The sequence below is a fragment of the Rhinolophus hipposideros genome (assembly GCF_964194185.1).
Source record: "Rhinolophus hipposideros genome assembly, chromosome: 25".
Lineage (NCBI taxonomy): Eukaryota > Metazoa > Chordata > Mammalia > Chiroptera > Rhinolophidae > Rhinolophus > Rhinolophus hipposideros.
Window position 1 is genome coordinate 9,490,436 of NC_138071.1, and position 20,794 is coordinate 9,511,229.

The window sequence follows — 20,794 nt, forward strand, 5'->3', positions numbered from 1 at the left end:
GAACACTGGGTAGGCACCAGAGTCCTGCTGAAGTGAATCCTGCTCTATAGGCTCAGCTGCTGCACAACAGCTCCTGCAGCTGTAGTCACTGCCAGTCCTCACAACCAATCAGCCTGAGGGTGAGTCCCTCTCATTGATATGCAAACAGCAACGAAGGCTCAACTACAACAGGAGGGTGCACACAACCTACATAAAGGACACACGTGCAGAACACCACAGGTGACTAGGGAGACTATGCCACTGGGCTCCCCAGGGCACCTACCACATATGGCCACTTTACTGAGACATAGCAGCTCTACCTAACGCATAGAAACAAATGCAGGGAGGCAGCCAAGATGAAGAGACAACTAAACATGTCCCAAATGAAAATAACAGAACAAAGCTCCAGGAAAAAACAAACAAACAACAAAAAACACTAAACAAAATAGAGACAAGCAATCTAACAGATGCAGAGTTCAAAACACTGGTTATAAGGATGCTCAATGATCTCAGTGAGAACTTCAATAAAGAGATAGGAAACATAAAAACTGAGATAGAAAAAAGAACCAGTCAGAAATGAAAAATAAGTTACAGGGAATCAACATTAGATTAGACAAAGCATAGTCTTGCATCAGTGATTAGGAAAACAAGGTAGCAGAAAATACCCAATCAGAACAGCAAAAAGAAGAAGTAATAATAAAAAAAAAAAATGAGGCTAATTTAAGGGGCCTGTATGACACCAAGCATACCAACATTCACATCATAGGGGTACCAGAAGGAGAAGAGAGAGGAAGGAATTAAAAACTTATTTGAAGAAATAATACAGAAAACTTGCCTAACCTGGTGAAGAAAACAGACATACAAACCCAGGAAGCACAGATAGTCCCAAACAAGGTGAACCCAAAGAGGACAACACCAAGACACATTATAATTAAAATGCCAAAGTTTAGAGATGAAGAGAGATTCTCAAAAGCAGCAAGAGAAAGGCAGTTAGTTACCTACAAGGGTGCCCCCATAAGTCAACAGAAACTTTACAGGCCACAGGGATTGGCATAAAATATTCAAATTGATGAAAAGCAAGGACCTATAACCAAGAGTGCTCTACCAAGCAAAGCTCTTATTGAAAATTGAAGGACAAATAAAGAGCTTCCCAGACAAGAAAAAGATAATGGAGTTGATAACCAAACAAAAAAAAAAAACCAAAAAAAAAAAAACCACCCAAAAAACAAACAAAAAAAACAACAAAAAACAAACCACGCATACAAAAAAAAAACAAAAAACAAACTATTACAAGAAATGTTAAAGGAATTTCTTTAAGAAGAAAAAAAAATTAAAATATGATTAGCAAAACAGCAATAACTACATTATCTATCAACAATTACTTTCAATGTAAATGGATTAAATGCTCCAAACAAAAGGCATAGAGTGCCTGAATAGATAAGAAAACCAGATCTTACACATGTTGCCTACAAGAGACTCACTTCAGATCAAAAGACACACACAGACTGAAAGTAAAGAAATGGGATAAAGATATTTCATAAAAATGGAAACGGAAAAAGAATAAAATCTGAAGTAGCAATACTTATACCAGACAAAATGGACTTTAAAAGAAAGGCTATAATATGAGACAAAGAAGGACCCAGTAATTCCACTCTGGGTATTTATCCGTAGAAATCCAAAATACTATTTTGAAGGGACATATGCGTACATATATTCATTGCTGCATTATTTACAATGGCCAAGTTGCGAAGGAAACCTGGGTGTCCATCATGGATGAAAGGATATAGAAGAGGTATTACATATATACAATGGAATATTACTCAGTCATAAAAAAAGAATAAAATGTTGCCATCTGCAACAACTTAGATGGACCTAGAGGGTACTGTGCTGAATGGGGTAAGTCAGACAGAGAAAGAAATAGCAACACTTATACAATATTCCGTTGTATATATGTACCACCTCTTCTTAATCCATTCATTCATCGGCAGACACACAGCTGCCTCCATAGCTTGGCCATTATAAACAATGCTGCAATGGACATATGGATGCACAATTCCTCTAGAAGTAGCATTTTGGGTTTCTTCAGATAAATATCCTGAAGTGAGATTTATGGTTCCTTCATTGTCTCTTCTTATAGCCTTGCTATAAAGTCTATTTTGTCTGGTATAAGTATTGCTAAAGTATATATTATGTATTATATATTATGTATTATGTATTATATATAATATATATATATATATTATATATATATACACCAATTAGCCTCATTGATTTACAAAAGCAGTTTATCAATAGAGCATTTAAGTTTGCAAAGAGTTATAGCTTGTTCAGTGGGGGAATATTTGCTCCATTGAAAATCTACCCATAAAAACTTAAACGAGAAAGTGTGTATACTCAGCATACACTTTGCCTACGGGGATGCGGGTTTGGGGGGGGTAGAGGTGGGGGTTAGAGGTTGTCAGAATGCTTTTACTGTTGGTGAAAGCAGCCAGGTGCATTTGTACACAAAAAGACACTGCATTTGCTTCAATTATGCATTCCTGTTTTCGTTCTTAGAAGTTTTAGAGTTCAAAGTGCATGCAGTTTAGTTGACAGCTACTGTTGACACTATCAATTCCAGGAAAGTAAGTCAGATTTTCTCTTCACAGTCATTTGTTTCTTAGCCTTGACCAGTCACTAATTCTGAAACTCACTCATGGTGAACCCCCACTTGTATATTCTGGTTACCTTCATAAACTCCACAACTTGCAGACACTGCTCTGTGAAGAGTTTCATCTTTGAGTGCCATATGTGAACAGTGCCCAAAAGCATTTTTAGGTACTATGAAAAATGAGATCTTTTTTTTTTCTCCTCATTTTAACTGGCATATTACCTTGGCATTTTTTAATGTTTTCAATGCCTTCATGTTGGTCTCTCTATTCCTTAAAAAATTAAATCCTCTTGATGAAAGTGAAATGTACAGATAATGTACATAGTAAAATTTCCAGGGGCACATCAATGAACTGTATCAGTTTTTATTTTCATTTCCTAAAATAAAGGATAAATTCATTGTCTAGGGTAGGATAATCTACCCTAGAGACTCCAGATTAATGTACAAGTCCCTAAACACCTAAATTGGTATAATTTATTATTAACCACAACTTCAATAATCATTCCACCAATGCCATGAAGTAAATGACTGACTGAACAGATGAAGATTAAACTGCATCCTATGCAGTAAGGACCTGAACACTGATGAACCGAGGAGCAAAGCAAATTCCAAAAGAAGGACCTATCTGCAGCAAAAATAGCAGTTGCCAGAACACCTGAGTGCTGGAGACCAGACACAACTGGTTACACCCTCCACCAGGCGGGAGGAATGTTTTTCTCTTGACCAAGCCCGACCATGTCTTTAACTCAGGCTCTCTGAAAGATGAAAGGGGAAAATTCAGGGAGGAAGGGAGGAAGGGGGGCGGTGTTGGGAAGAAGGAAAGAGGTGAAAGAACGTTCTGGAATACTTAGCATACCAGTAGAAAAGGAAGTTGAATAAAACTACCCTAAAATATCTGGAACTCTGTTTACTCCCACTCCTTTCCCTGCTTATCACTCACTCCCACCCAATCACTTTATGGAATAGTCATATTCCAGCAGTCTTGACACATGGGACAGTATTGTAATCCTTGTGAGAAATTTTAGGGGATTCAGAGGTGAACCCAGGACTCCAAGATGTAGCATGTAGTGTCAGCACCTGGATGGGGAAGCAGAGCAGAGTTTAAGGTGCTCCGAGAGGATTGCTATGACTCTAGAACTCTTGGAAACAGAAGCCAAGGATCCACCAAAATAGATCATATAGAGAGCTACCATAGGACCCCAGCTGGTCCAAATGTTCACTCCTCTTGTAAAGTCAGGACGGTTCTATATAGTTCAAATTAGGTGGTCAGAAACTGCTTTTGGGTACAGCTAGAGAGACCAGCTTAAAGAAATTAGTGACGTAAAAATTTTCCTCTGATAATCTCAAGGCTGCTGTATGAATTTACTGGTGCTCACAGCCAGATGTGTTCATTTTCCTCTCAGAAAAAAAACTGGTATTTTTCTCACCATGCTTACCACCAAAAATATTGTCCCTCTGAGCTTAAAATATCTTACTTCCTTGACAACAATGAAAAGATAAAGTGTTCACATAGTTTCCAATGGTGATTTTATTTTAAGCGTAGTAACATTGACACAATCCAGCTTACTGTCAAGCTGACCCATCTTCCTCAGAAATTACTTTTTACCTAAGTGTAGACTATTTCACAATATGTCATTAACATGAATACAGGAAGTCAGTCGGTAACATTTTACTGGAAAAATGACTGCTCTCTTGCAGTAATTTTCTGTCGGCACAGCTGCAGCATTCACGGCTTGGCATCACTGGGCTTCTTTTATTAGAGTTGGTGGCTTTGGGTTCAGTATGGTTGCTCATTGAGGAAATTCATTGTTCAAGGGAAGGATATGTGTGCGTTGTGACTACTTATGATCTTGTGAAGAAACACCAAAATGTATTCTACGTTCTTTATGTCTACCTTTTTGTCCATTTACTTTACCATAGATTCACAGAGGTATATTTTCAGAACAATATTGTCTTCTCAATTTATATTACTGTCAAACCACATAAATGAGGGTATAGCTTAATTTATGCTTTGGCATAGATAAACATTATATAAAATGATAGTGGTGAGTCATAATCTGAACAATGGGAGAGTTTTTTTTTTTTTTTTACATGAGGGTACTAAAATGGGCCCAAATAAAAATCCTTCTAGAGAGTGAATTGATGTGAATGAGATACTGTGCCTTTACAGAAGTATTTTCCATTGCCATCCAATGGGGAAGATGGCACACCCACAACAAATGATTCCTCGTGGCTTAGTAGGGAGAAAGACAAGTGCTCTGAGAGATCAATTAATTCTGACCGCTCTGTCATTTTTCATAACAATTTCCATTTTCATAGTCCCTAAAATAATGAATTATAAATTCTCATGACAAGAGTCCTGGCCTAATATGGCAATCTCTAGTTTGGGAGAATCATAGTATCTCTGGTTTGGAAAATTGTTCTAGGCCCCCATGAAATATTGCTGCCCCAAAGCCCATTCTTTCTCAGCCCATACTTAAATGCCTCTAATGATGGAGGATTCACCCTTCCTTTCACATTTAAACATTCTCTCTTTCTCCTCTCTGTTAGAATTTCTTTCCTGACATTGAGCCAAAATTTGCCTTCCTGTAGCTTCCATCTACTGTTTTAATTCTGCTTTGGGGGTGCATTGGTGGAGAAAAACTTCAAACTACTCTTCCATATGACAGCCTTTATATATTCAACGTCTTCCTTATCCATTTGCTTCAAATATTCCTTACGTCTCCAACTTTCAGTCTCTTTGATATCCTGGGTGTGCATCTCTGAATAAGAACATAGGCAGGTTCCTGGCCTGGTTCCTGAGGTCAGTGCTCTATTGCAGATACTGTTTGGCAGGACTGGACTGTCACCTCTCTTGTTCTGGACGTGGTGCTTCCAGGAATGCAGGTTGCACTGCAGAACGTTCTTTGCATTTCCTCAATACACTGATGATGTACTTTGAGCTTATTATGCGATAAGGATTCAAAATAGTTTTCTATGTACTACAGCTAAGTAATCTCTATCTTGTCATCCTGACAGCAGAATTTCCCTAGGAATTTCCATCTTGTTAGATTTTTTACACGTTTTAAACATCCATGACTTCTGTCACTTGTCACTTGCCTGCTACACACATATTTAATGAACAGTGCCCTCCATATTTTCATTCAAAATCATTGATAATATATTCAGCAGGTTCCCTTCCCCAGATACCTTCCTTCTAGTGGACACTCTTACCAGAGAAAACAGCTTTTGGATACTATCATTAACTCAGGTCCACTGAATTCTCTTTTTGTGGTCGCCCATTCTGGAACATGGCCGCAGACAAACTTTTCACTCACCAATGTACAGTTAACAGCAACGACTTTATCCTTGCTGACAATCAGATTGCCCTTTACCTGCCTCCTGTCTTTCAGCACAAATCCACATTTCTTAGAACATCTGTGAAATCTACCTTCCCAGAAATTTAAGTTACGTCTCTGATTATGCCCACACTTCCAGTCCCTGGGGAGCATAAATCGTTTCTCCTAAGACATAACTTACTTTCAGTTTCACTAACCAATCAATCCTCTATACTTCGAAATATGCACTTGTCTGGATAAGAAGGGCTAGTAATTATACTTATTGTATCATTGATTTCTCCAGAGAAAGAAGGATTATTCTTCAATAGTTATTCAAAAATTGGAAATGTTCCTATTTTTCAGAAAGGAAATGTTATCAGTATTATATATGTGTGAATGCATATGTGTCACTTTATAAGCAAACACCCAGGAAAACACATGTATGAACCTAGTAGAAACCATTAGCATATTTCCTCCTAACGCTTTCCTCTCTTTTCTCCTCTAGGGGTGTTACCCCTGGGCAGGCGTAGCAACAGACTCTCAGGGATCTTAGCAGAGGCTACAGGGGAAAGAGAGAGCTGGACCAAGAAGGACCAAGGCTGAAAAAGTGAATGGAACTCAGACTCTCCCCTCAGGGGAAGGAAGCATGATCTGAAATTATAAAGACCCAAGAAAAGGAGAATATTTTTCAAGCCTTTGGCTGTAGCCTGCTACCACCACTCCTCACTGCCTGATTAATTCTCTGTGGGCATCACCTCAATAATTCCATGAACCTTTGTAGGCTGCACTATCCTCCCTTTATAAATCAAGGATTTACATTATACGATCTCGTATCTCTTCTAGCACTTACTGTCTACATTTCTAGGACTTACTAATATTCAAAGAATTTCTTTTCAGTACATAAATTAACATTTTCCTTTCAATAAATGTAAAATTCTCAAAAATTCCTTAAAAAACACCTGGAGATTTCTAACCTGTGATGTTATGTTTCTCCTAAAAATGAAAAAGTACTATTAACAATATAAAAGAAGTTATCTAAAGTCAATACAAACAAGTAGTCAAGAGATTTGCCACCTACCAAACAGAATCTCAGGAAATCCAACCTACGTAGCATAAAGGGAACTTTAAGATGACTTTACGCAGAATCATTCATCTTGTCATAGACCCAGGAGCTTTCTGTGGATTACTCATTCTGGAAGGTGCTTTCATAGACATTGAATAAACTGTTTCTCAGAACTGACTTTACTGTCACATGTTTTCACTAATTATCTGGCAGACACTGCTTGGTCTGGGAAAATGCACTTTGAACTTGGGCGAAAGGCACAACTAGTCAAGGCTAACTTGTAAACAAGGAAAATTGGGGCAAAAAATAAAACAACACTGCCAAGGGTGCCAAGACAATTCAGTGAAAAAGAGCCTTTTCAACAAATAGTCCTGGGATAAGTGGATATCTACATGTAAAAAAACAGATTAAGTTGGACCCAGCCTCAGACTATATACGAAAATTAACTCAAAATGGATCAAAAGGCTAAGAGTAAGAGCTAAAATTATAAAACTCTTAGAAGAAACATAGGTTTAAATCTTTGTGACCTTGGATTTGGCACTGGAGTTTTTTAGATATGACACCAAAAACACAAGCAACCAAAGAAAAACTAGATGACTTTCATATGTTATACCTGCGATTCCATCATATATTATACCTGCGAATGTACTTCCCGATGTATTTAGTATCGCAGCACTAAGATGAATTAAACAAATGTCATAGAAGCCAAGCTGAAGTTGGAGTATCTGCATCTTCTAATAGAAATGCTTATATCAGGGATGAACACCTGAGCTTCATGAATGGGAATGGACATAAGCCACGGTCACACTAAGAAAATGCTTTTCTCAAGTCTGCATCACACTGTAATTTAACATTACATTACAACGTAAGTGTAATGCACAAACATCCCAGCAGTGTATCCTACGTCCACTCTTTACTTATAAGTAATATACATTAAAGTCTTATCAAATATATACACATGTAATTTCCATTATTATTATATTAAACAAAAGAATCTACTTTTTACAGGGGAAAAAATTGTGATGTGGACTTTGCCCAGCATTTGCCATTCTTTCCTTTCCTCTGGACCATCCTAGATGTGAAACACAATGTATCTTTCCACGGGGTGAGTACTTAGCATAGCATCAGTAGGATTCTGCTACTTTAAGGGGTTAAACAGACTCAGCCAGCCAGTGAATTTGATTATAGGTTAGCGTGAGTGCCTGGAAACTTGCCCCTACAGGAGAATATGAATGAAGTGATCTATGAAATCCCCATGCCACCAGCAGCTTTACAGGAAGGAAACATCAGTGCCTGAGTCACTCAGCTTAGAGAAAAGAAAAAGGGGAAAGAAGGAGAGAAAAGGGAGAAAATAGATTAAAATCTCAGCTGTAAAATCATTCAACTCAACTGATTTTAGACGAAAACCTTTGCAGATGCCCAAATGGACTCTTTGGGAGTTCTCTATAGAACTCTGCAAAAATACCATGACAGAAATCTAAAGCCAGACAAGTCCTATTGGTGGTTTGAAGCAAAGCCCTCTGCCCTGCATCTCTTTATGCAGCCAGCCTGAGGGCAGTGAGCACTGACACATGTTAGGGCTACTTTTCTAGGACAGGTGGCAGACAACTCAGCAGCCCAAGGACATGTGTGTTCCATGGCCCAACTGCTTTGACACACGATGGGTGCCCTCTCCATAGGAAAGACAGAGGGATGAAGGTCCAGTAAATGATCAGCTAGATTTAAAGTTCCTATTAGGTTGGTGCAAAAGTAATTGCAGTTTAAAAGGTTAAAAATAATTGCAAAAACAACAATTACTTTTGCACCAACCTAACAAAAGGTATTTAAAAAGAAATCTGTTGTTTGAATTTTTGTTGCTTTCATTTTATCTAATTTGCATTATTTCCTGTGTCATTTCTAATTCATTTAAGAGCCTTCTCCTATCTTCCGGTGGCACTCTTTAGTTCATCTTATCTGTTTTTATGACTGTAACTGCTTTGTACTGCCCCCTGAATCTGTCGTTTCTCTTGGGTCTCTCTCCAGCTGCCTGCCAGGATGACAGGAACTCCTCTGAGGTTAGTTGGAAGTCAACAAGTAACAGCGAGCCCTTACTTCTTTGTCTTTCACCAATCCTACATTTTCCAGTGACCAAGTAGATCACCATTTGCCACAAACTTCTGTAAAATATTGAACTCATACTTCATTTTGGGTCATTTCCCATCTACCTTTTTGGTGGCTGCATTTCACCCATCCCTTCTCTCACTTTCCATGTGTGGCTACCAGGATTGTTTGTTTATTTCCTTCTCCACCAACATCACCCTTTTCCTCTGCATCATTCAAATTCCCATGATCTTTCAGTCAGATCCCAAACATCTGGCATAGAGAACATACTTAGCAATAAAAACACCCACTATGTGCTTGCTACTCCTGATTTAAAAGAATCTCCCCCTGCAAAGAACAAGCACTGCAATTAAAAAAATGGGCAGAGGACATGAATAGACATTTCTCCAAAGAGGACATACAGATGGCCAATAGACATATGAAAAGATGCTCAATGTCACTGATTATCAGAGAAATGCAAATAAAAACCACATTGAGATACTGCCTCATACCTGTCAGAATGGCTATCATCATAAATAAACAAGTGCTGGTGAGGATGTGGAAAAAGGGGAACCCTCATGCACTGCTGGTGGAATTGCAGATTGGTGCAGCCACTATGGAAAACAGTATGGAAGTTCCTCAAAAAATTAAAAACAGAGCTACTTTATGACCCACCAATTCCATTTCTGGGTATTTATCCAAAGAAATCCAAAACCCTAATTCGAAAAAAAATATATGCACCCCTATGTTTACTGCAACACTATTCACAACAACCAACATATGGAAACAACCAAAATGCCCATCAATAGACGATGGGATAAAGGAATTGTGGTACCGTTATACAATGGACTATTACTCTACCATAAAAAAGAATAAAATCGTACAATTTGCAACAACATGGATGGACCTAGAGGGTATTATGCTAAGTGAAATAAGTCAGATTGAGAAAGACTAATACCATATTATCTCACTTATATGTGGACTCTAAAGAACAGAATAAATGAGCAAACAAAACAGAAACAGATTCATAGATATAGAGAAAAAAACTGATGGTTGCTAGATGGGAGGAAGGTTGGGGGATGGGGAGGAGGTGAAGGGATTAGAAAATACAAATTGATAGTCACGGGGATGTGAAATACAGTTTGGGGAATGTAACCAATAATGTTGTAAATATTAGAGTGTCAGATGGGTACTGGACTTATCAGGGGAATCACTTCATAGATTGTATAAATGCCTAACCACTGCACTGTACACCTGAAACTAATATAAAATACTGAATGTCAAGTATAATTAAATGTGTGTGTGTGTGTGTGTGTGTGTGTGTGTGTGTGTGTGTGTGTTTATTCCCTCTCTCACGGGATGTAAAGCACAGCATAGGGAATATAGTCAGTGGTACTATAATAGCTATGTATGATGTCAGAAGGGTAGTAGACTTGTTGGAGTGATCACTTTGTAAGGGGTGTAAATGTCTAATCATTATGTTGTTTTGTACACCTGAAACTAATAATAAAAATAAAGTAGCTGAAGAAAGAAAGGAAGGAAGGAAGGAAGGAAGGAAGGAAGGAAGGAAGGAAGGAAGGAAGGAAGGAAGGAAGGAAAAGAAAGAAAGAATGAAGGAAGGAGGGAGGGAAGGAAGGAAGGAAGGAAGGAAGGAAGGAAGGAAAGAAGGAAGGAAGGAAGGAAGGAAGGAAAGAAAGAAAGAAAAGAAAGAATCTCCCCTTTATTAGCTCCCAGGCTAGAAGACAGGCAGGGCCAAGTTGTAATCGGATTACACTATAATTTATGCTAAGATTTTGAGCTTTAGAAGATTTAAAGCACAAAAATTTTAAATTAAAAGTAATTTAAAGGTATAAATGTTTAAGAATGCCCATTCTGGCTCTAGCTCTCAGAATGAATTAGTAGAGGGCCTTTTAGTTTTTAAAAATTATAATTAGTAGAATTTTCTCATTATGTCTCATTTCTCATGTGCTTGTTTTAATTTCTCCAGTTGTTAGCTTTCAACCTCTTGTAATTTTTAAAGGAGCATGTTTCTTTTCTATTCTGTTATCCTATCTCTCTGATATCTATCTATCTAGTCCCACTTCCTTTGGAAACATTCCCTTTTAGTGAAAGAGTAGGTCGGGGAAGGGACAAATGGAAAGAAAGAGATGGGAGACCAAGAAAAAAAGAAAAGGCCAAAATACGGCTTTCACTAGAAAATGTATCATTGCACCATTCTGGGGACTTATCATACTGGTATTAAGCTTCTTTCATTTCTCAGATGTTTTGGTCAATCCTGGGATATAAAAATTAAGAAGACGTGGTCACTGGCCTCCAAAAGCTTACAGCGTCATAAAGAGAAACTGACTGTGTGAACAACGGCAAGAAACTATTTTAGAGACTCATCAGAAACTCTTTAGGGGGCAGTTTAGACACAAAAGAGGGAGTGGTGACATATATTAGGGGTGGGAGAGGGAGGACAGAAATATTCAACAGGAAGGAGATAACTGAAACGACCTCTTTAACTGAGTAGATGCTGCCAGGAGAACATGTGGAGGAAGGACTTTGCAGACAAGTAGAGACGTCAGTTCCGCTTGGTACTAGAGATGCATCAGGAGGCACTTGGTTGGAGTCGGTGAGATAAGAGTGGGGTAGTGAGAGAGGTAAAGCAGATGAATTAAAAATAAATTTAATAATAAAAAAAGGGCTAGGTAATGCATCCACTCATCCATTCATGATGAGCTAAGTTCAGAGTCAGGATCTGTGCTAGGAGTGGAGATAAAGCAGATGAATAGCACGCAGCTCTCGCTTCTGAGAGGCTTATAGCCTGGTAGGTGGGGCCAGTGACTAAACAATAATTTCAGCAATGTGATAAGTATTAAAACAGAGAAGTACAGGACACACTATGGGAAGACGGGTGGTGGTGGTGGGAGGGGGGGGGATATACGTAAGTTTGCCAGGGGAAATTGTGGGGAACAAAGGTTTGGGGTGAGCTAAATCATGAAGGGGAAGTGGTGTTTACTGGACAGGCAGAAGTGGAGTTAGGGGAATTCCAAGCAAAGGGTATAGCGCTTAAGAAAGTGGCACAGACAGGGTCTTAGTGCGGTGTGTCTAGATCAGAGCATCAGCACAGGATGGCAAGAGCCTGGAGACGTGAAGGAATCTAAGTGGTGATGGCCCTTGAATGCCAAGTTAAGGAATCTGAACTTTATTCTGTAGGCAGTAGGGAGCCCTGACAAAGTTTAAGTAGGGCAGTGGAATAATCAAGTTTACCTTTCAGAAAGATTACTCGGGGTTCTATGGGGCAAGAGAACACAGCTGACTTTACTGAAAGGATATTGGGTGACACACAGAACCCCTGGGAGAACTGAAGAATGAGGCTACTTGGAAGAGTGACATCCCAAGTCACGCTCACCATGGCTCCATAGGAGATGGCCACCTGAGATACACTGGACACCACAGTGACTCCAGCAAAATGGAATCCACACAGAGCCTCCTTCCTCCACTTCCTCACTTCAGAATCCATGTGTCGCGTGGCTGAGCCTAATCAATAGAGCCCAGTTCCCATGCCTGTACCCTTGCTACTGAATAGCCAGAGAAGGTAGACTTTGGGGTTCTACCTTAGGAAGGTATTATCTGTGATGCTGGAAATTCTCCAAGCATAGCAAGCTGGCCCAAAGCACAGCAAGCCTGGCCCAAAGGTGCTGGGTTGTTGGGACAGACAGACAGCTCACCTGGCAAGAGTTAATGATGAATTGGAAGCAGTTCCAATGCTGAGAAGAGAGCTCAAAACATTCTTTAATAGGTCAGGTAATTCATGAACTGAGAGGCTACCAGTGGGAATGGAGAAGAGGAATCAAAACTAAATATGTGAACTTGAAGGAGGTGAAACCTATAAAACCAGAAGACGGCTTAGCTAAGGGATCTGAGAGCTAAGAGGACCATGGGGACCCTGGAGGGGCGTGGAGAACGCTAATCTGAATCAGAAGTGGGGAAAACAAGGGTGATTTTATTAAAGAATGGTGAAAGTGGGAACAGGGGAAAATATACTTTGACGTTTAAAAAGTTTGCTTTCAGTGATCTAGATACTTGCTTTTTGGATATGTTGTGTTCTACAATACTAACTGAGAGAATCATGTATTCATAGAATCCTTGATTGTGTTCAAGAAATTGACATGCTCACCCAAACTCAAAACTGTTGCACTTCTTTTCTCTGGGATAAGTATGTATCATATTTTTACAAATTTAGGGTACAGATAGGGAGAAATGTTAAAGAATCAACATTTTCAACAACTCATCAGATGTCCTAGTTCTCCCTAGTTAGTTATTTACTTATTTAAATATATAGTTTGTGTTCCAATTTAATATCTGTAGAGAACATTTCTCTCCGAATTGTTTTGTGTTGATAACTACTACACATAACCAGTCTGGACTCTGAGGAAAAGTGACAAGAAGGATGAATTATTATTTGTCCCGTGTCTACCACAAATCTTTTCTACTCAGGCAGGCACTGCAAATTCCTTGGGGGGGGTCTCACTTTGGGGACGTGGTAGCCCTGATCTGTCCCCACCCGCAGCAAAATGGCCGCCAATGAACATGCTCCTGGGTCACGTGGAGGCAGCTTTGATTGGCAGCCACAGGTTCCCTCCTGGCCAGATACTGAGAGTGAGGTCCTAGAATGACGCAAAGAATGTCCTATATATTGTCTGCTTGCTTATAGCTCCCTTCAGACCTTTGTTTAACAAGCCAAAGCTCTTTCCTTTTCACCAGTGTAATCTGGGCAGTGAGAAGCCTCTCTTCTTTATATCTGAAACTAAGGAGTGTAGGCATTCATTTACTCTTGGAAACAGTTACTGAGTAAAACAAGTCCCTCCAGCTCCGTACAAAGATCTATCTTCATAGTTTCCTTACATCTAGACAGTTCTGCCTAGCTGTTGTGATATGGCCTGAAAAATCTGCCCTTCACCTTTTGATTCCATTGTTCTTATAAAAACAAACAACTAAGTGCTCTTGACATCTTTGTACTGTCATAAAACCTAGACACGTGATTCTAGATTTACCAAAATAATCTTTACATAGCTGCATACGATATATAATCTGATAAACAAAATATTAAGTTGTGATGTGATGGAAAGGGCCTCAGGTTTGGAGTTACCCACACCCGGTTCTAATCATTGTTCTGCAGATTGATTTTAAGCTACGTGGACATGGGCAAATCGTTAGCGTCTCTAACCAATATCTAAGAGACAGCTCTCTGCCTTGAGGGTGTTGAGACATTTGTGGAAATGTTTTGTCAACTGCCAAGAGATGCCAGCACAAGATGAGTTACTGATGCAGCACAAGAACAGAGGGGATGTGATGTACTCGGGACTCAGTTCAGCTGACAAGGTCCTGGGTAATCTAACCACACTGAGAAAACATTCTCCTCCTTCACCCTCCATCACCCTCTCCCAACTCATTGTACTTTGCATTGACCCATTGACCATGCATTCCACACCAGGGCTTTCCATGGTCATTCTCTCTGCCAGCAAGTCTCTGCATTTCATTCCTGCTTCTGTGACCACCTTTTGCCCATCCTTCAAGTTTCAGCCAAAATATCATTCTTCAGAAAAATCCTCCCAGCTCCCCAGAATGAGTTAGGTCTATCCCAACTAGACCTTCCTAGTTCCTGTGCTTCTGCTTTATAGCATTTCTCAGAATTGTAGTTTAACAAACATTTCTGCAATTGATGGTATAACGTATATTATACATTATATACATTATAGTATATTTACCATCCTACTATAATTTCTATAAAAGCAGAGGTGATTTCTGTCTGGTTACTGGACAGACCACTCTTAGATCTTTGGACTGTGCTTGGGATATAGAAGACAGTCAATAAGCATTTGTTGAGTGAAGAGATGAATAGGCCCACCACGTGCCCTCAGTCCCACTGTCATGTTTTTGCATATACTGGTGTACCTGGTAGGGAGAGCCTTCTCCCTACTTCAATTAGCTAGTCCTTCTTCATTGGGTAAATCAATTCAGTAAATCAATTCAATCAGATATCTATTCTAGGTTCTAGGTAACTTCTAAATGCACCCACAGCAATTTGTATTTTCTTCTATTACAGATGCTACCAGATTTACCTGAGTGTTGTTACAAAATTCTAATGTCCAGGCACCACCCCAGGCCAATTAAAGCAGGATCTCTTGGGTGAATCCCGGCATCATCATTTTTTAGAAGATCTACTTGTATGACTTCAGGGTTGAGAACCACTGATTATGATACCATATCCCCATCATCTATTGACACGTCTACCTCTGCCAGGATGGCTCAGGCCTTTGAAATGAGACTTTGTCTTACTCATTGTTTTATTCCCCGTATTTAGCATAGAACCGAGCATTTAGTGAGTACTCAAAAACATTTTTGAATAAGTTGTTAGATGACTGTATGTCGTAGGAATAGAAATAAGCACATGTCAACAGCAGACCACTATTATGTCAGATATAGGTGTAACAGAACGTTTTAATAAAGATGATGACTTCTAAGTGTTACATCAATCCATTCTCTATAGAGTGAGACAAACGTAGACTTGCTGACAAAATTCAAGATGCTTTTCTTCCTTCTTGAATAATACAAGACAGCTTCAGCCGGAGAGAGAGTTCTCCAAAAATATTTGGTTGTGAGACAGAAGTTAGATTGGGAGCTATTGGGAACTGAAGCTGACACAAGCAGGAGTTTCACACACACACAAAGCAAACATATGTCAGTAGGACAATCATGCTTTCTTTTTAGTACCAAATGTAGAGCAGCTGAGCAGGATAGTGTTTGCAGAAGAGAAAAAAATGAAAAAAGGTTCAGTTTTTCCAAAACCACTGCCAAGAACTATACTGATTCAATCATTGGAGACTTCTGGTCAAAATACAGATAAATAGTCAATGTGTAGGGCAAGTGGAGCTTTCCATATTGTAGAATAACAAGAACACTTCTTGAATTCAGATCGATATGCATGTGTACTTTTTCCTAGGAAGCCAGAATATGACTTTCATCAGGGTCTCAAACAAGTCCCAAAATAAGTCACTGCTAGAGGGAGGTAGGGGCCCCTCCTGATTGCCACGTGGACCAGGAAACCTGATCAGATCTTCTGACCAACCTGGGTATACCTGAGACTCAGCCTTGTCCACAGTCTCCACTCATCCATGCAGTGACTCTGGGGATTCGCTTGCTTTTTCATGCCTTTATTTTACGGTTTTATCATTAGTTTCTATGCAGTTTAAATCTACCTTGTCAAATGTAAAGGGCCCTGAGTTTTCATCATCCTGACACTTCCCTCTCTTCATCTTGTTCCTGATGACATCTTTAGTCTCTTCTTAAAGGTTGCTTCTTTAGGTTTACGTTCATAATATATGTAGAGTGTTTCAGATTGTGGTCTACAACAGGTCCCCAAGGAAAACTGGCTTCCAATGGGCATATAGGATAAGAACTGAACTTGAAAGTTAAATTTCTTTTTCTTTGCAACTATCATTTATTAGAAAACATGTCTCTTTAGAAGGGATCCTGGTAAGTCAACTAGTGTCATGCTTACTTTGAATCTTTGCTTTTCTTTCCTGGGAAGGGAAGAGGTTTGAGCATGACTAAGTTTACATTTAAGAACTTAAACTTGTGAAACAGAAGGAGACATCCGTCTGAGAGCTGGGAGAAGAACCACAGAAAGAGAATGGGGTCAAGCTACAAAAGCATGAGTCCTGGGTGAAGAATGGGGTGCTCTACAAAAGGATTAGACCTTAGATATATCCCTGGATGAGGTCACATGAGAACACTTTCCTGGGGATGTAGGAAAGGAAGGCAGAGTGCAGTGGGTTGAGGGTGAACGGGAAATGAGCCAGTAGAGGCAGTGAGATGGTTATCTGTGAAGGGAAGCAAAAGCGGGGGTACAGGGCTTCGCATCACTTATTCATTTGCATGGAAAGGCCTGTACATGCTGAAGGAAGGGATGCAATGGAAGAATATTTTAGAGGCAAGAAGGCCTATACAATGGCACAATATATCAACATGAGGAAAACTCTATTTTTGGTGTTTTGATTGTATTTCATTGTTTAGTCTCTTTGAAAAATGAGTTGTTTATATTTCTTAGTAAAGTTATTATATAGTAAACACCGTATCCATAAAGTATACCTTCAGGAAATCAGTATTAAAGTTGTATTAAAAAGATAAAGATTCCTCCTTATTCTTCAATTCAGATATGTCTCTGTGTCCTCATCTCTGCCCCTCTCCCGTTAATGGTGGAGGGAAACACATAATGTTCTCCTTTCTAAAGCAAACACATTTACCACTGGCCTTAGTCCAACAGCTTATTTCCTCTTTCCAGCATTTTAATCTCTTTATATAGCTACATATGTGTTTAATTTACCCCTGCGTCCTCCAAACCTTGAACGAACCTATAAAATCAACATTGTATTGCTCTCAACTCTTTATCTCTAAACTTCTCTAAAGAACATTTCTGCTTTCTCTTATTTCTTGATTTCTATTTACTTATCAACTTGACAATCTGGTCTTTGCTCTCACTACCTGCCTTTGCATGTCCCCTCACTTGCCAATGAGAAAGAGAATCTACACCTTTGCCACCTTTGTCTTACTTCCCTGATTCTAGTCGTGTTTCACTTGCTCTTTGCTTTGCCCCATGGATTTCCTTGTCTGTTTTTCATTACGGTGACCTCCAAGTTTGCCTTTCGTACACAGTAGGTATTCACAGCGCTATAACTCATGGTGCAGAGGTGGAGGGTGTCACAGCTGCACAGAATTTGTGTGCTATATTGCAGTGGTGGGCAAAGGTCCTGTGATATTGTGACTTATAAGGGGAAACATATTTATTTTTTGCCCAGGTTTCTAAAACAGAGCTCCTAAAACCCTTGGAATTGTCCAAGTGATGAGAGCTATAAAAGAGTCTTTTGTTACGTTAAAGGAGTGAGTTTTGGACCTCACCTAAGCATGGGGGTTGGTTACAGGGAGAATCAATGATTACAGGGTTGGAACTTTCAGCTCTACTGTACCCCATCCCACACCCACCCTCCAGGGAGCTTGAGTTTAATCACCAATAGCCAATGATTTAATCAAGCATGCCTCTGTAATGAAGCCTCCTTTAAAAAAAAAAAAGCACAGGGTCCAGGGAGCTTATCGGTTGGTGAGCACATGGAGATTTGGGGAGAGGGGTGCATTCAGAGGAGCTCCATGCTCTTTCCCCATACCCTGTCCCATGCATCTCTTCCATCTGGCTGTTCCTGAGTTACACTCTTTTATAATAAACTAGTCATCTAGTTAAGTAAAATATTTCTCTGAGTTCTGTGAGTCATTTTAGCAAATTACTCAAACCTCAGGAAGGGTGCTGGTAACCTCTAATCTGTGGCTGGTCAGTCAGAAGCACAGGCAACAAGCTGGGTTTGGGACAGTGGCTAAAAGAGTGGGGGTGGGGGATAAGACAGTCTTGTAGGAGGACTGAACCCTTGCTTAACCTGTGGAATCTGACGCTATCTCTGGGTAGAGAATATCAGAATTGAGCTGAATTCTAGGACACCAGCTGGTGTCAGAACACTGTTTGGTGATGGGAACCCTCCTCTCCCCAACACACATTGGAATTGGGTGATCAGAATCTTTAGGTCCTTAATTTAAGCTTCCTGGGTTCACATTCTAGTCCCTCCTCATATGACTTCTGTGACCTCAGGCAGGTGGCCAACCCTCATTCTCAAAAATGAAGATAACAGTTTGTAACTCATAAGTTTATTACAAGAACCAAGTGAGTTAAAGCATTGCACCCGGCATGTATTAAGTTGAATGTTTATGACTTCTAAAAAGAGCCATTATTGTTTTTTTTTACTAATTTAATAAAATAAATGCTTACTATATAACAGGCATGTTTGGAGATGCATTTCTAAGTCTGCTCTACTCTGTAATCTAGATCCAGGAGACTTCCAGTATACTAGAGTATAGTAAAAATAAAATCTACCTCATAGGGTTGGACATCTTAGGAAACCCTAGCACATAATACAGTCTTAATAAATGTTGGTTTTATAATTATTCCCCAGGCGAAAGCCTGATGAAGAAAACCCAAGGTTCTCAAGGGGACATCCCCTTAACTGAGTGGGAAACCCAAGCCCTCCTAGAAGTCATGCTGAGTGGATAAATGTTAGAGAGAAGGGTCTGACAGACTTTGGGTCCAAACCAGGACAGCCTCTGAGGTGAAAACTGCCGGTAGTGAACCTCCACTGAATTGAAGGGTTCTCATTTGCTTCAAATCCTCACGTGATCCTAAGCTTCCTGTGAAGGTAAACGGCCACAGACTCTGATCTTTAGGTCGCCTACACAGGTAAGTCAAGCCCACATTCTAATCCTGAGGAGACACTGGTTCATTTGTTCATGGTCAGCAAACATGTTTCGAGTACCTACTATATGCCAGGAATACAGTAATGCAGAGATGCAGTGATATACAGTAGACACAGTTCTGTTCTCATTAAAGTTGCTCAAAGAGGAGACTTTGCCTGTGAAATATTGACGGCTTTTACATATATTTCAGAGAATCTAGCAATAGAACTGTTATTTTGTGTTCAAAAGTTTCTTGCAATATGCAGGTCCTACCACTTTGTGACTTTATTTTTAAACTTAAAATTGGGACATTAAAAGCTAAGTACCATAGTTCTTCATATGAGCACCACTTATTCAGTGGACACAGAATGGTGATCACAGTTTTACATGATGTTCAACAATTATTTGTTGATTCCTGGTTTAAGGAATTCTCCTCTTACATAAAACTGATTGCCAGGAATCAAACCCTCAGGCTCAGACATTTTAGGTGTAAGTGCTGTTCATATTCCCAGTTCCTCTGTAAAGTCCAAACGTCATGGAAAACCAAACAAGGTCTATGATTTCCTTCCTATTTTCTCTCTTTCCTGCTTTCCTTCCTCTCTCCCCTCCTTTCCTTGTTTCCTTCCTTCCTTCCTTCCTTCCTTCCTTCCTTCCTTCCTTCCTTCCTTCCTTCCCTCCTTCTCTCCCTCCTTCCTTCCTTCCTTCCTTCTTTCCTTCCTTCCTTCCTTCTTTCCCTCCCTCCTTCTCTCCCTCCTTCCTTCCTTCCTTCCTTCCTTCCTTCCTTCCTTCCTTCCTTCCTTCCTTCCTTCCTTCCTTTCCTCCCTCTCTTCTTTCCTTCCTACTTTCCTTCTTTCTGCCATCCTTCCCGCCCTCCTTCTTTCTTTGATGCAATACCAAACTACAAGATGTCTTTTGGTACACTTCCTTATAGTTCATATATGTGGCACTGATTTATTATAGGAAACTAGCTGGCAGAGAAGTTATTTTGCCAGTCACTTATTTTATTATTATTATTATTATTATTATTATTATTATTATTATTATTTTCAGGTGTACAAAGCAATGTAATAGACTTTTCACCCCTCACAAAGCGATAACCCCCCATCTACTATGTACCTCTCTGACATTGTATATAGCTGTTACAATACCATTGACTATACTCCCTATGCTGTACTCCATTAATCTGAAAAGTATATGCACTCCTATATTTATTGCAGCCATTTTTTTTGTTTTGTTTTGTTTTTGTTTTTCTGGGTTTGAGGATCATGATCTAACTTCTTGTTTGCTTGAACTGCTGTTATGGCTCCTGTTTGCAACAACCAAACTTTCCAGCTGTTTCTTTGTTTTGCAAGACATCCCCTAAGGCTTGGTTTCTCTAAGTTATTGCCC

General features: G+C 39.6%; 1 protein-coding gene across 2 annotated transcripts in view; it reads right to left on the reverse strand.

Annotated features, from left to right (window-relative positions):
• Window positions 1-20,794, reverse strand: part of SLC13A1 (solute carrier family 13 member 1) — a 144,632-nt gene that overhangs the window by 94,544 nt on the left and 29,294 nt on the right. Inside the window, exon 1 of one of the 2 annotated variants that reach the window (XM_081038571.1) lies at window positions 7,025-7,153. The exons of the other annotated variant lie outside the window; for it this stretch is intronic. Coding sequence (XP_080894697.1) covers window positions 7,025-7,060 — 36 coding nt within the window. The 5' untranslated portion in view covers window positions 7,061-7,153. Of the gene's footprint in view, window positions 1-7,024; window positions 7,154-20,794 lie in introns of those variants that run through there. 2 annotated transcript variants of the gene reach the window in all.